The sequence below is a fragment of the Hyla sarda genome, chromosome 3 (genome assembly GCF_029499605.1).
Source record: "Hyla sarda isolate aHylSar1 chromosome 3, aHylSar1.hap1, whole genome shotgun sequence".
Classification (NCBI taxonomy): domain Eukaryota; kingdom Metazoa; phylum Chordata; class Amphibia; order Anura; family Hylidae; genus Hyla; species Hyla sarda.
The window spans coordinates 7,042,163-7,058,480 of record NC_079191.1 but is presented as its reverse complement, the minus strand read 5'-3'; the positions used below and the strand labels follow the sequence as shown (position 1 = coordinate 7,058,480).

Sequence of the window (16,318 nt, the reverse complement as noted above, 5' to 3'; positions counted from 1 at the left end):
TACCATAAATTGTACGGCGTGAAAACGAAAGCTTCCAAAATTAGCAAAATTGCGTTTTTCTTTTTCATTTCCCCACAAAAATAGTGTTTTTTGGTTGCGCCATACATTTTATGATATAATGAGTTATGTCATTACAAAGGACAACTGGTCGCTTTCATCTGTGAAGAGCACAGGGCGCCAGTGGTGAATTTGCCAATCTTGGTGTTCTCTGGTAAATGCCAAATGTCCTGCACGGTGTTGGGCTGTAAGTACAACCCCCCTCCTGTGGACGTCGGGCCCTCATACCACCCTCATGGAGTCTGTTTCTCACCGTTTGAGTGGACACATGCACATTTGTGTCCTGCTGGAGGTCATTTTGCAGGACTCTGGCAGTGCTCCTCCTTGCACAAAGGCGGAGGTAGCGGTCCTGCTGCTGGGTTGTTGCCCTCCTACGGCCTCCTCCACGTCTCCTGATGTACTGGCCTGTCTCCTGGTAGCGCCTCCATGCTCTGGACACTACGCTGACAGACACAGCAAACCTTCTTACCACAGCTCGCATTGATGTGCCATCCTGGATGAGCTGCACTACCTGAGCCACTTGTGTGGGTTGTAGACTCCGTCTCATGCTACCACTAGAGTGAAAGCACCGCCAGCATTTAAAAGTGACCAAATCATCAGCCAGGAAGCATAGGAACTGAGAAGTGGTCTGTGGTCACCACCTGCAGAACCCCTCTTTATTGGAGTTACATTGTGTTATTTGCGTTCCCTTTATTTATTTATTTTTTTAGCAGTGTATATGACATTTGCTAGTAAAGTTGATGGCCCTCATCAGACCCCACAGTGCGATCACAGGGGTCCGATGAGTTAGAACGGCAGCAGAGGCCTTTAACCACCCTCCTGGATCATTACTCCAGACTATCAATGGAGTGATGATCTCCCTGTACAATGCTATGCAATAGGCGCAGCATTATACAGTAAATACAATCCAATGATTGCATATAATAGTCGCTTATAGGGACTTTAAAAGGTGTAAAATAAAGTTAAAAATAGAAAATACAAATTTTTTGATCTAAAAGCCCCTAATACAAATTCAAAATGACTACCGTTTCCCCATTTTTCTCAAAAAAATAAAACATATTTGGTATCGCCCCGTTCGGAATTGTCCAAAATAATTTTATATATATATATATATAATTTTTTTTTATTTTTTTTCATTTATATTAAGTATAATTATTATTCTAAAATATTAATGCATTAGAAAATATTTATATTTATATTTATATTTATATTTATATTTATATTTATATTTATATTTATATTTATATTTATATTTATATTTATATTTATATTTATATTTATATTTATATTTATATTTATATTTATATTTATATTTATATTTATATTTATATTTATATTTATATTTATATTTATATTTATATTTATATTTATATTTATATTTATATTTATATTTATATTTATATTTATATTTATATTTATATTTATATTTATATTTATATTTATATTTATATTTATATTTATATTTATATTTATATTTATATTTATATTTATATTTATATTTATATTTATATTTATATTTATATTTATATTTATATTTATATTTATATTTATATTTATATTTATATTTATATTTATATTTATATTTATATTTATATTTATATTTATATTTATATTTATATTTATATTTATATTTATATTTATATTTATATTTATATTTATATTTATATTTATATTTATATTTATATTTATATTTATATTTATATTTATATTTATATTTATATTTATATTTATATTTATATTTATATTTATATTTATATTTATATTTATATTTATATTTATATTTATATTTATATTTATATTTATATTTATATTTATATTTATATTTATATTTATATTTATATTTATATTTATATTTATATTTATATTTATATTTATATTTATATTTATATTTATATTTATATTTATATTTATATTTATATTTATATTTATATTTATATTTATATTTATATTTATATTTATATTTATATTTATATTTATATTTATATTTATATTTATATTTATATTTATATTTATATTTATATTATATATATATATATATTTATATATATATATATATATATATATTTATATATATATATATATATATATATATATATATATATATATATATATATATATATTTTTATATATATATATATATATATATATATATATATTTTTATATATATATATATATATATATATATATATATATATATTTTTATATATATATATATATTATAATAAATATTTTCTAATGCATTAATATTTTAGAATAATAATTATACTTAATATAAATGAAAAAAAAAAATAAAAAAAAATTATATATATATATATATATATATATATATATATATATATATATATATATACACACATACACATACATACATTTTTAAAATCTCAACAATATGAAGTAACAGCACAACATGAGAATGGAAACAGTTTTTTATTGTCAGATTTGTAGTTGAGGCGGCATCAGCCCCACTATAGTGTCCTACACAGGACAATGCCCGTCAGTGACCAGATAAATAAAGGTTTAACTAAGAAAAAAAAAATTTGAGTATTCATTCACACGCACAGACACGTATGGCACCTCCAGCACCCATAAACCAGTGATTTCCAAACCTTTGTGCCTGCAGCTGTTGCAAAACTACAACTCCCAGCATGCCCGGACAGCCAACGGCTGTCCGGGCATGCTGGGAGTTGTAGTTTTGCAACAGCTGGAGGCACAAAGTTTGGAAAACACTGCTGTATACAGTCAATTTCAGTTCATTACTCTAAGGCCAAGTCAAGACATAAAAGAATATTCTAAATTATTTTTTTTTCTTTTTTTAAACTAGGACAGTATCTGGGACAATTCCAACCTTTTGGTAAAAAAAAAAAAAAAAAATTTTATTTTTATTTAAACAATTAAAAAAATAATTAAAAAAAAAATATGGTCAGATTCCAGAAGAATTAAAACCATCGGCAAAAAAAAAAAAAGGCCATGTTACAGCAGTAAAAAGATCTGAATTTTTGTTTGTTTGTCGTCGTTGTATAGTTCAAATATATTTACAAGAATTTGTGACGTTTTACTAAAAATTTAAATAAAAATAAAATTCACATTTGATCACGTTTGTTTGACATTCTCAATTCTCAAACGTAAAAATACTTAAATACTAAATACTACTCCGCCTGACGTTGCAGCGGGTACACAGGGATGTATGGGTTGGGGGGGGGGGGGGGGGATGTGTTACGGGCAGGAGCGGATCCAAAATTATTGTTCCAGTCATAGAAAGCCTGAGCCAATGAAAACAGCGCGGAGGTGGGGAGGACAAGTCGGCCATCATAGGGGAAGATTTATATAAAAAAAAATAAAAAATAAAAAATTTTGGGGGGAAAGACAATTTTTTTAATCTGTCACCTGACAGTCCAGAGGGTCTGATAGTCCAGCCCCCAAAATTTTAAATAATGGTTTAAATCAAGTACAAGAGAAGAAGAAAATTGATCCAAAAATTAAAAAAAATCGACAGCAGCATAGGACTTCCTGAAAAAATAAAATAAAATCATTCATGTACTTTTTGGGGACTATTCATTAAACCATTATCAGGGGGAAGGATGGGCAATGGTCCCTATAATAGCCAAGTTCTGGAGGATTCAAAACCATCATGGTCATTCATTGCACTGAAGTGTGCTGTAATACCACATTTCACCTGTAGTGGCCGCTGCAGGGAAACTGTATGGGTGGCCAGCTGCCGCTTTTCCTGATCGCCAGGGATTTCAGGCATCAGAGCCACATCCAGGGCGTCTGATAGTCAAAACCCAAAAATGCTAACAATGGTTCGTTTCAAGGCCAGGAGCAGAAAAAAAAAAAAAATCCATCCTGAATAAAGCGACAGCCGCATAGGACTTCCTGAAAAATCCTCTATTAATTAACTTTTCTAGTTCGGTCCCTATAGAGGTTCTGGGGGACTCAAAACAATCAGTCTTTCATTCAAATGAAATGTGGTGTAATACCACATTTCGCCTGTAGTGGCCACTGCAGGGAAACTATATGGCCAGCAGCAGCTTCCATCTTTCCTGATCGCCAGGGATTTCAGCTGCCAGAGCCATATCTGACAATCCAGAATGTCTGATAGAGTCTAGCCCCTAAAATGCTAAATAATGGTTAAGGAGTAGAATCATTAGATCCTGAATAAAGAGACGGCAGCAAGGACTTCATAAAAAAAAAAAAAAAAAATTTAAAAAGGGGTAATCCGCTGCCCGGTGTTCGGAACATTTGGTTGCTAACGCTTGGAGCGAGTGGCGGGGGTCGTGAGGTCATGGCCATGCCCCTAGTGATATCACGACATGCCCCCTCAATGTAAGTCTATGGGAGGGGGCGTTGCGACCGCCTCTACCATAGACTTGTATTGAGGGGGCGTGGCATCACGAGGGACGAACGTCGGGTGCTGCACAGAGATTGCAGGAGTGTCCCAGCTGCGTCCCGCAGCTGGGACCCCCGCAATCTCTGTGCAGCACCCAACATTCGTCCCCGCGATTAGAAATCTTATCTGTATTCCTTTGGATAGGGGATAAGATTTCTAGGGGCAGAGTTCCCCTTTAAAAAGTATTTTTCTAGGACTGTCCATTAAACCATAATTTCTTGGGGGGAGATTCTAGTTCCCTATAGTAGCCAAGCTCTGGAGGACTCAAAACCCATCATGGTCATTCCTTCCTATGAAATGTGGTGTAATACCAAATTTCGCCTGTAGTGGCCACTGCTGGGAAACCGTACAGCCAGCTGCAGCTTTATTCTTTCCTGATCGCCAAGGATTTCAGCTGCAAAAGCCAAAATGATCAAAACCTGTATTAAAAAGAATACATTTATGTATTCAGGACCCCCTCCCCACATTGTTCTATATATATTAGACCTGATGGCAATTATAGACGAATTTGTCCTCCCCAACCAAAAACGCAAAACATAAATTGTTCATTATTTGCAAATGATTTAAAAAAAATAAAAAAAAAATAAAAAATAAAGCGCTTCAACATGAAGTCTTTTGTACACAGATTACGTATAAACTGGAGAAAAACAAAAAAAATTATTGGCAACTTTATCTCATGGTATAAATCAGAATCCGACCCCCCCCTGCTATACGCAGAGCTCACGTTATACAGACAAAGCGACACCATTAAATTACACGCGACACCACTTGACCGCGCACTTGGGACCTCCAAGTGTACCCTGTCCAAAAGAAAACAGATGGGCTTTAGATACACTCATCATTCAAGCACGGGGAAGAAGGCTTCATTATATATATATATATATATATATATATATATATATATATATATATATATATATATATATATATATATATATATTAAACAAACAACAAAATACACCTACGTAAAAATGGAAGAAAACCGCCATGCAAATCTTTTTTCCCCACCACCAAAAAAAAAAAAAGAGAAAAACGGAAACCAACAGTAGAAAAGTTAGCGCTAGACAAAAAGGGGATGATTAAGGAAAAGAGGGAGGAGTCCAGTTTAGTGGGCGGGGCTCTTCTCCTGTGGAGGCCCAATCACTATGTAATGCATAAGTTATGATTTAGGAATTTTGTTCTTTATATAAAAAAAAAAAAAAAAAAAAAGAAAAAATTAATTATTTTTTTTTTTAAATATGTAATTAAAAATCTGATTAATAAGGCAGGATAGATGTGCGTCATGCGGGGTCTTCCTGGTGTTTCTACCCTCCGTTCGGCGCCAATTCTGCCTTGAGCTTAAGACCTGAGTAATCAGACTAAAGATAAAAATTCGGCAGTGTCTCCGTAGCAACAGGAATGTCAGGCTATAGCAGGGAAGAGGGAGGAGCAACCCGGCAGCAGTCACATGATTCAGTCACATGACGCCTACACCTAAGGCTGCGCTATTAATCAGATTTTCTAGGAATAAAGTTGTATGGAAGACAAAACAAGTCTTCATCCATGAGCTGAGGCAGCGATCTCCACACAGTTACGCCTCCTACTCCTCTGTAAGGACCGATACCCCACAGGGGCCCACACAACCTCCTGGATAGAGCCCAATTGTTGTATATAAACTTCTACCAACTCTGCTTGTAATCAGTGAAAGGAGAAATGATTTGGCCAGTTAAAGGGGTTGTCCGCTGCCCTCAACGAAAGTCTATGGGAAGGGGGCGTGACCGCTGTCACGCCCCCTTCCCATAGACTTTCGTTGAGGGGGCGGGCGTGACGTCATAAGGGGACGGCCGCGAACACGGAAGCCCGCACACAGCATTCGGCGTAACGAACTTCCGGACGCTGCGAGCGGAGCTCCAAAAGGCAGGGCAGTGGACAACCCCTTTAAGCAAATACAAAGACTGTGACCCCGTTCACACAGCTGCTCGGCTTGTTACAATGTATCAGTGTAGAATGTAATGATGCCAGCAGCACAAAGCTGTTGTAAAAACCATTCTGAACTAGGCTACGCTCACACAGCTGGTGGACTTGTTACAATGTATCAGCATAGAAAACAGCAGCACAAATTTCTGTCCCAGAATGCAGGCCGTCGTAAGACCTTCCTGAACTAGGCCCCCCCCCTCACACAGCTGGTGGGCTTGTTACAATGTATCAGTGTAAAATATAACAGCAGTACAAAGCTCTGTCCCAAAATACAGGCCATTGTAGGACCTTCCTGAACTAGGCCCCCCCCTCACACAGCTGGTGGACTTGTTACAATGTATCAGCACAAAGATCGCTACTAGACTGCAGGCTATAATGGCCCAATAGCTCAGTCCTACACATAAGACCGAAGACGACCTATGCCCGCTCACACAGCTGTATATAACGGAAAAAAGCGGAGGTGGCGCCGGGTGCGGTGTAGGTCTCTAGCCGGTGTAGGTAGGTACCCAGGTGGGGGGTAAGCATATCCCTTGCCGGTGATGGTAGCTTGGTATGCAGGCCTGCAGCGCGAGGACGGAGCCCGGGGTTGGTCCGTATGTAGAGTGCAGAAATGTAGAAAAAAAGCTGCGGTGGCGCTCCCAATGAAGTAACCCAAAGTCGTGGGTATTGGTATAAAAGTAAATAATTTTTTTTTTACAGCATAAAGAAATCAAAGAAAATAAATAAAGCAAGATGCGTTTCGGGAGTCACAGCTCCCTTTATCAATTGCAGGTAGTTGCTGTAATTGATAAAACTACCTGCAATTGATAAAGGGAGCTGACTCCCGAAACGCGTCTTGCTTTATTTATTTTCTTTGATTTCTTTATGCTGTAAAAAAATAAATTATTTACTTTATACTACATTTCTGCACTCACACAGTAGCCAGAATTGTTAGGCTGGGTTCACACTGTGAAATTTCTGCCGGAGATCAAGCCGGCGGCACTAGGACTGCATTGCCGTCCCCATAGATGTGAATGCATTTCTGGAGCAGATCTCCCAAAAGATCAACCCAGAAATGCATTGCCGTCTATGGGGACGGCAATGCAGCCCGTGAGGTCTTTGTGCCGCCGGCTAAATTCTGCTCGGAGATTCCGTTGTGTGAACCGAACCTTACAATGTCCCGGACGTTATAAAACCATTCTGAACAAGGTCCGCTCACACAGCAGGTGGACTTGTTACAATGTATCAGCACAAAGCTCAGTGGTGGACTTCAGGCACCAAAATGGTCCTGAACTGTTCCTGCCGACAGCTGGTGGGTTTGTTACAATGTATCGCGATGGCTATGAGCAGCACAAAGCTCTGTCTCCTGGGGTCTGCAGGCTGATTGCTCATACATTGGTCCTGCTTAAACATCTGAGGGTTTGTTACAATGTTCCAGCGCAGGAAAATCGGCCAAGGTTCCCATTCAATGACAACAAGCAGGTGTTCATAAGCCTTTCATTACATCAGTGTTTCCCAAGCAGCGTGCCTCCAGCTGTTGCAAAACTACAATTCCCAGCATGCCCGGACAGCCAACGGCTGTCCGGGCATGCTGGGAGTTGTAGTTTTGCAACAGCTGGAGGCACGCTGCTTGGGAAACACTGCATTATACAAAGCTTTTACTTACGTGGACACCCTATACGGTGAATATTGGAGGGGAAAATTATAGAAAATGCCGTAAGTGGAGGAGACACTAAAAGCATTTTAACAGGGGGGAGACAGAAGACGCTACGCAGCTATTGGATGAGGTAATGTCACATGACAACTGAAAGAAATGAAAGAAAAAAAAAAAATTAGAATAATTCGTATGGTTCTGGTCAGCACCGCTATATCGGGAACTTGTGCTCCAGTGTCTACAAAGACGCACCCCGGCCGTACCCGGCAGGTCATCCGGAAAGAATGTTCCAGCGCGACTCCAAGAACGGTTCATGTGCTGAGCAGCAAGGGGTTAAAAAGATAGAAAGAACGATGGGGAGGGGGGTGGGTCCAGGGGGGGGGGGGACATTCAGTCGGTCTATTATTGTTATGTACAGTAGAGTCTGGCAGGTTCCCCCCCCCCCCTCTAGATCCGCCACGTGGTGCAGCAGCAGCTGAGGCTTTTCCTAGGTGGTGATGGAGGTGGCAGAAGTTGCTGAGGATTTTTTTTACAGAACTTCCGCAGACTTCAGGGCGATCTCTTCCTCCTCTAGTCAGTCGGTGCTCGGCTTCTTCAGGGAGAACGTGCAAATGTTGAAGTGTTTACTCAACTGCTTCACCTGGAAGAGAAAGAAAGACAACAGGGGGTTAAGGCGGACGTCACGGGACCCCGTGTCCTGACAGATCTCATCGGAGCGATGGCCATTGTCTGCTATGAACCATTTAGATGCCGCTGTCAAAGTAGATATCAGCATCTAAATGGCTGTTACAAGTATCATTGGTGGTGCAGCGGGTCTGGATCTCCAGGCCGCGATGGCGATCATGGCAGCCTCGGACCTTTGTTAAGACTACAAAGACGCCGGTGTAGTAAAAGTTAAGTAGATTCGGTAGTAAACTTTAAAGGGGTACTACGCCCCTAGACATCTTATCCCCTTATCGCCAATGGGGACCCCTGCGATCTCCCTGCAGCACCCGGTGTTAGTTTAGAGCGTCAGATGCAGCGCCGGAGGCTCGTGACGTCATGGCCACACCCCTCTATTGCACGCCCCCTCCAATAGACTTGCATTGAGGGGGCGTGGCCATGATGATACAAGTGGGGCGTGACCATGATGTCACAAGCCTCCGCCCCGCATCACCAGTCATCCGGCACGGCGCAAAGTTCCCTCCGTGCACTGGATGTCTGGGGTGCCGCAGCAGAGATCGCGGAGGTCCCCAGCGACGGGTCCCCCGTGATCAGATATCTTTGGATAGGGGATAATATATTTAGGGGCGGAGCACCCCTTTAAGCGGTGTAGCACAGTCAGTGCGCTAGTTTTATACAGCGGAGGGAGGTGTATTAAAGTTTACTGCGAGTCTACACTTGTCTCCCCTCCCTCTGCCTTCTGAAACTACGCTCCATCTACGCTAAGTATGTCACTCTGCTCCCTGAGCTGGGCCGAGGTGTGCGCGAGAGGTATGTGCGGCCCAGCCAATCAGGGAGCAGATGTGAAGTCCATAGTAAACTGTGCACTCGCTTTGGACAGTAAACTTTACTACACCAGGATTCTGCTATTGACAAAGCATGGATCAATGCATTGTATGTCCTGCATTGATCCCTATGGGCAGTCAATTGCCAATGCTCCAGTTCTCCAGGGAGACTACAAGCGTGTACGGGAAAAAAAAATAAAAAATAAACATTGTTTTTAAAAATATAAAAACCCTCTCCCAAAATAAAAATTCTACCGCCCTTGAAAAAAAAAAAAAAAAAAAAATGTCTGAAAATAGTTTCGTTTTTGGAATTTCTTGATTACATGATTCACTGTTAAGGAACAGTTGTTATTCTTAAAAGAAGAAATATCATGGACAAAAAGTTCTATCTGCAGGATAGGGGATACGTTTTAGATCGCAGGGGGTCCGAGGGCTGGACCCCCACCCTTCGCTCTCCTCTATAACGGCGCATCAGGACCCCCGCTCCCTCCATGTAGCTCTATGGGAGAGCCGTTCGGCAATCTTAGATCTATATAGAGGGGGCGGGGGTCGTGATGCGCCACTGTGGAGGAGAGCAGGGGCTCCATACAGGAGATTGCGGGGGGGGCCCAGCGCTCGGACCCCCGCAATCTAAAACTTATCCCTTATCCTGCAGATAGGAGATAAGTTTTTGTCCATTATACTTCTTTAAATAATAACTGTTCCTGATCAAAAAGACTTATAATGGGCACTCTGGTGGAATTTTTTTTTTTTTTATATCAACTGGTGCCAGACAAACAGATTTGTTCTTAGCTGCTGTATGCTCCACAGGAAGTTGTGTAGTTCTTTCAAGTCTGACCACAGTGCTCTCTGCTGGCACCTCTGTCCAAGTCAGGAACTATCCAGAGTAGGAGCAAATCCCCATAGCAAACATATGCTGCTGTGGACAGTTCCTAAAATGGACAGAGGTGTCAGACGAGAGCACTGTGGACAGACAGAAAAGAAATCCAAGAAGAAAATCATTTCCTCTAGAGCATACAGCAGCTGATAAGTACTGGAAGGATTAAGATTTTTTTAATAGAAGTAATTTACAAATCTATATAACTTTTTGGCACCAGTTGATTACAAAAAATATTTTCCACTGGTGTACCCCTTTAAATTAGTACAAACAAAAACTACGGATCATGCCACAATTGTTTTTCTTTATCCAAAAATAAGTCAGTCAGTAGTGCTGCTCTCCTGTTAGCTCTCAGGCAGTAGCTATTTTAAGAACAGTAAATTGGGTGGTAGCGTGCCTGCTGCATTCACTGACAGGCAGCCTATGATGTATGCAGACAGCCATGAGCGGCCTGGCTGCCATGGAAACCCATTGGCACCCTGTTATGTTGTGCAGATGGGAGCCTAGAGGGAGCCACCTCCTTTTGTCTAGCCACTTAGATGCAGCCGACCCTATTGACCAAAGCATCCAAGGGGCCACAACAGCCGGGATCAGAGTTATTTCCAATCGCAGCCATTGCAGTGCGATGTTGGTTGTATAATAAGTAAGGACCTGCCACTCATCTCGCAGGCACGCCGCCATCTATCGGACATAACCGTATGCCCTGGTTACCAGCAGAACACACTTACCACTGCTACTCCATAGTGTAAATGTGCAAAGGTCACGAGAGCCGTCAACAAGAGGAGCAGAAGAGCCTCCATATCTTGAGCAAACCCAGAGAGCACGATGACCACCACCAGCGCCAGTGGGATGAGCAGCCAGCTGAGGGGTTGGCACCGGGTGTTAGTCATCTGACACACGATCAGCTGGCACTATGGAGAGAACACAAAGGTTTATATAGTGAACGGGAGGAAGATGGCAGAAAGCACGTGCGGCAGACGAGCAAGGAAGATACTTACTGTAATGTTAGCAAAGGTGGTTCCCACCATGAAGTAGAAGAGCCGGGGATGAGTCTCCAGGATCTGGGAGGGCGAGGCGAAGATCCACAGCGTGGACAAGATGAAGAGCAGCACGGGGGAGATCAGCGGCAGCACAGACTCGTAGAACGACGTGTGCTTCAGGGTGTTGTTACGATAGGCCCTGAGCGACACAAACAGTAAGGTGAAATCCATCTCAAAAATACTACTTAGAGGGGTACCCCACTGCCCCAGCGGTGGAACATTTAGTCCCAAACGATGTGTGCTGGAGACGTGACGTCGAAGCCACGCCCCTCGTGACATCACACCCCCTCGATGTAAGTGTATGGGAGGGAGCGTGGTGACCGGCACGCCCCCTTACTTAGACTTGCTTTGTGGGGGTGTATTGTGACATCACAAGGGGGTGGACATGAACTAAATGTTCCGAACGCTGGGGCAGCGGAGTACTCTTAGCAGCAGGAAGCATCAGAGCTATTGGCTCTGGTATAAGGCATAGCACCCCCTCCCCCCCTCCACCCTCATGTCCTTTCACCTATAATTGTGACACCAGAGGTCACTCCAGGTCTTCTGCCACTGCACAACGCTCAGTCTGCAGCCTTGTCCCGGATTAGAAAAAACTATTTATTGTTCTTCCGAAATCATCAACAACTGCCCACAGGCTATTTGTGATATTGCAGCTGAGCCCCAATGACTTCAGTATAGTCAAGCTGCAATACCATACGTGACCATTGGACAAGTGTAATGCTATACATGGAAGAAAACAGCTATGACTCTCTAATCCCGGACAACCTCCTTCAAGACTCCGCTCCATAGCACAGAGCAAATAAATATGTTATATATATATTTATATATATATATATATATATATATATATATATATATATATATATATATATATATATATATATATATATATATATATATATACACACACACACACACACATACATATATATATTTGATTTTTTTTTATTATATTTATTATATTTTTTATAATAATTTTTATTATTTTTTATTATAATTTTTTTTGTTTTTTTTTGTTATTATAATTAATGGGGTAGTCCAGTTGTGGAAAAACTCATCCCCTATCCTAGGGATAGGGGATAAGTTTCAGATCGCAGGGGGTCCGACCGCTGGGACCTCCCTGCGATCTCCTGTATGGGGCCCCGACAGCCCGTGGGAAGGGGGCGTGCTGACCACGTGCACGAAGCGGTGGCCGACACGCCCCCTCAATACAAGTCTATGGCAGAGCTGGAGCGTGTCCTTCGGTTGTATTGAGGGGGTGTGTCAGCCGACGCTTTGTGCGGTGGTCAATATGCGCTATCCGGCCAGCGAGCCAGGGCCCTGTACAGCGGTCGGACCCCCCGCGATCTGAAACTTATCCCCTATCCTTAGGATAGGGGATAAGTTTTTCACCACCGGACTACCCCTTTAATCATCATCATCCGTTCCTGGTTGTTTGGATGCAGCTGATGGCATTCAAACACATAGGCCGCATAATTGGTGTTCGGGGGGGTCCGATCGGCGAGGAACCATCCCCGAAGACCTTCTGAAGGCCCCTGTGTCCACCATGACAGATCTGCTTCTATAGCCCCACATAGGCAGCCTGTACTAGCCGATCGCAGATCAATCAATTCAATGCATTGTAATAGAAAAGCACTAATCTGAATAATAAACCGAAATAGTTGCTTATAATGGGCCCCTATGGTGAACTTACTTGTAAACATTGTATAGACTCATAGGAAGGGTCACCGTCACCGCACAACCTGCAAAACAGACGCCGATCACTTAGTGGGCAAGGACAGCGACAAACATGTAAAAAACAACATATAGAGAGACGTAGAAATTGGTCACATGTTCCTAGTCCAGCGTTTATTAACCAGGGAGCCTCCAGCTGTTGCAAAAATACAACTTCCAGCATGCCCGGACAGCCGTTGGCTGTCCGGGCATGCTGGAAGTTGTAGTTTTGCAAAAGCTGGAGGCACCCTGGTTGGTAAACACTGCCCCAGACAGTAGATTTGGGGTGCAGTATAAATAATGGTGTAATATAGTGCGTCACTCATTTTATTACATCTGTGTTTCCTAGTGTGCCTCCAGCTGTTGCTTAACTACAACTCCATGCATGCCCTTCGGCCGTCAGTGCATGCTGGGAGTTGTAGTTTTGCAAAAGCTGGAGGCACTCTGGTTGTTGAATGTTACATTAGGGCAGTGGGCTCAAAACTGTGGACCTCCAGCTGTTGCTAAACTGCAACTCCCAGCATGCCCAAAACAGCCAAAGACATTTCATCACATCAGTGTTTCCCAAGCAGTGTGCCTCCAGCTGTTGCAAAACTACAAATCCCAACATGCCCAGATAGCCAGACATTTCATTACATCAGTGTGCCTCCAGCTGTTGCAAAAACTAAAACTCCCACTATGCCCAGACAGCAAAAGGCATTTCATTACATCAGTGTTTCCTCACCAGCATGACTCCAGCTGTTGCAAAACTACAACTCCCAGCATGCCCGGACAGCCTTCAGCTGTCCGGGCATGCTGGGAGTTGTAATTTTGCAACAGCTGGAGGCACCCTGGTTGGTAAACACTGCCCCAGACCGTAGATCTGGGGTGCAGTATAAATAATGGTGTAATATAGTGCGTCCCCTTCTACAGGTGATCTGTGATCTTACCGGCAATGACTGTGCTGAAGACATCTCTGTACAGGATGTTGTAGATGACCGGCTTGTACCAGGCCTCAACCCCAACCACGGCCGTCACCAGGTACACACAGGAGATGGTCTGTAACAAGAGCAGCGTCAGCACAGCCGTATACAGTGAATATATATATATATACACACACACACATATATATATATACACATACATATACACAGATATTACACAGGAGATGTCTGTAATAAGAGCAGCGTCAGCACAGCCGTATACAGTGAGATATATAGAGATATTACACAGGAGATGGTCTGTAACAAGAGCAGCATCAGCAAAGCCGTATACAGTGAGATATATACAGATATTACACAGGAGATGTCTGTAACAAGAGCAGCATCAGCAAAGCCGTATACAGTGAGATATATACAGATATTACACAGGAGATGTCTGTAATAAGAGCAGCGTCAGCACAGCCGTATACAGTGAGATATATAGAGATATTACACAGGAGATGTCTGTAATAAGAGCAGCGTCAGCACAGCCGTATACAGTGAGATATATACAGATATTACACAGGAGATGTCTGTAACAAGAGCAGCGTCAGCACAGCCGTATACAGTGAGATATATACAGATATTACACAGGAGATGTCTGTAATAAGAGCAGCGTCAGCACAGCCGTATACAGTGAGATATATAGAGATATTACACAGGAGAGGTCTGTAATAAGAGCAGCGTCAGCACAGCCGTATACAGTGAGATATATACAGATATTACACAGGAGATGTCTGTAATAACAGCAGCGTCAGCACAGCCGTATACAGTGAGATATATACAGATATTACACAGGGGATGTCTGTAATAAGAGCAGCGTCAGCACAGCCGTATACAGTGAGATATATACAGATATTACACAGGAGATGGTCTGTAATAAGAGCAGCGTCAGCACAGCCGTATACAGTGAGATATATAGAGATATTACACAGGAGATGTCTGTAATAAGAGCAGCGTCAGCACAGCCGTATACAGTGTGAGATATAAAGAGATATTACACAGGAGAGGTCTGTAACAAGAGCAGCGTCAGCACAGCCGTATACAGTGAGATATATACAGATATTACACAGGAGAGGTTTGTAATAAGAGCAGCGTCAGCACAGCCGTATACAGAGAGATATATACAGATATTACACAGGAGATGTCTGTAATAAGAGCAGCGTCAGCACAGCCGTATACAGTGAGATATATACAGATATTACACAGGAGATGTCTGTAATAAGAGCAGCGTCAGCACAGCCGTATACAGTGAGATATATACAGATATTACACAGGAGATGTCTGTAACAAGAGCAGCGTCAGCACAGCCGTATACAGTGATATATACACATATTACACAGGAGATGTCTGTAACAAGAGCAGCGTCAGCACAGCCGTATACAGTGAGATATATACAGATATTACACAGGAGATGTCTGTAATAAGAGCAGCGTCAGCACAGCCGTATACAGTGAGATATATACAGATATTACACAGGAGATGTCTGTAATAAGAGCAGCGTCAGCACAGCCGTATACAGTGAGATATATACAGATATTACACAGGAGATGTCTGTAATAAGAGCAGCGTCAGCACAGCCGTATACAGTGAGATATATACAGATATTACACAGGAGATGGTCTGTAACAAGAGCAGCGTCAGCACAGCCGTATACAGTGATATATACACATATTACACAGGAGATGTCTGTAACAAGAGCAGCGTCAGCACAGCCGTATACAGTGAGATATATACAGATATTACACAGGAGATGTCTGTAATAAGAGCAGCGTCAGCACAGCCGTATACAGTGAGATATATAGAGATATTACACAGGAGATGGTCTGTAATAAGAGCAGCGTCAGCACAGCCGTATACAGTGAGATATATAGAGATATTACACAGGAGATGTCTGTAACAAGAGCAGCGTCAGCACAGCCGTATACAGTGAGATATATACAGATATTACACAGGAGATGTCTGTAATAAGAGCAGCGTCAGCACAGCCGTATACAGTGAGATATATACAGATATTACACAGGAGATGGTCTGTAACAAGAGCAGAGTCAGCACAGCCGTATACAGTGAGATATATAGAGATATTACACAGGAGATGGTCTGTAACAAGAGCAGCGTCAGCACAGCCGTATACAGTGAGATATATAGAGATATTACACAGGAGATGTCTGTAACAAGAGCAGAGTCAGCACAGCCGTATACAGTGAG

At 41.6% G+C, this 16,318-nt stretch overlaps 1 protein-coding gene across 2 annotated transcripts in view; it reads right to left on the bottom strand.

The window, feature by feature from the left end:
* Positions 1 to 8,018: 8,018 nt before the first annotated feature.
* The window catches only part of SELENOI (selenoprotein I), a 44,250-nt gene continuing 35,950 nt past the window's right edge, over positions 8,019 to 16,318 (bottom strand). The window contains exons 6-10 of one of the 2 annotated variants that reach the window (XM_056562988.1): positions 14,081 to 14,189; positions 13,132 to 13,180; positions 11,397 to 11,577; positions 11,127 to 11,309; positions 8,019 to 8,674 (exon numbers count right to left, since the gene is read on the bottom strand). In XM_056562988.1, the coding sequence (XP_056418963.1) occupies positions 8,564 to 8,674; positions 11,127 to 11,309; positions 11,397 to 11,577; positions 13,132 to 13,180; positions 14,081 to 14,189 (633 nt within the window). In that variant the 3' untranslated portion in view covers positions 8,019 to 8,563. The remainder of the gene's footprint in view (positions 8,675 to 11,126; positions 11,310 to 11,396; positions 11,578 to 13,131; positions 13,181 to 14,080; positions 14,190 to 16,318) is intronic. The other variant, XM_056562989.1, reaches the window with a different exon arrangement.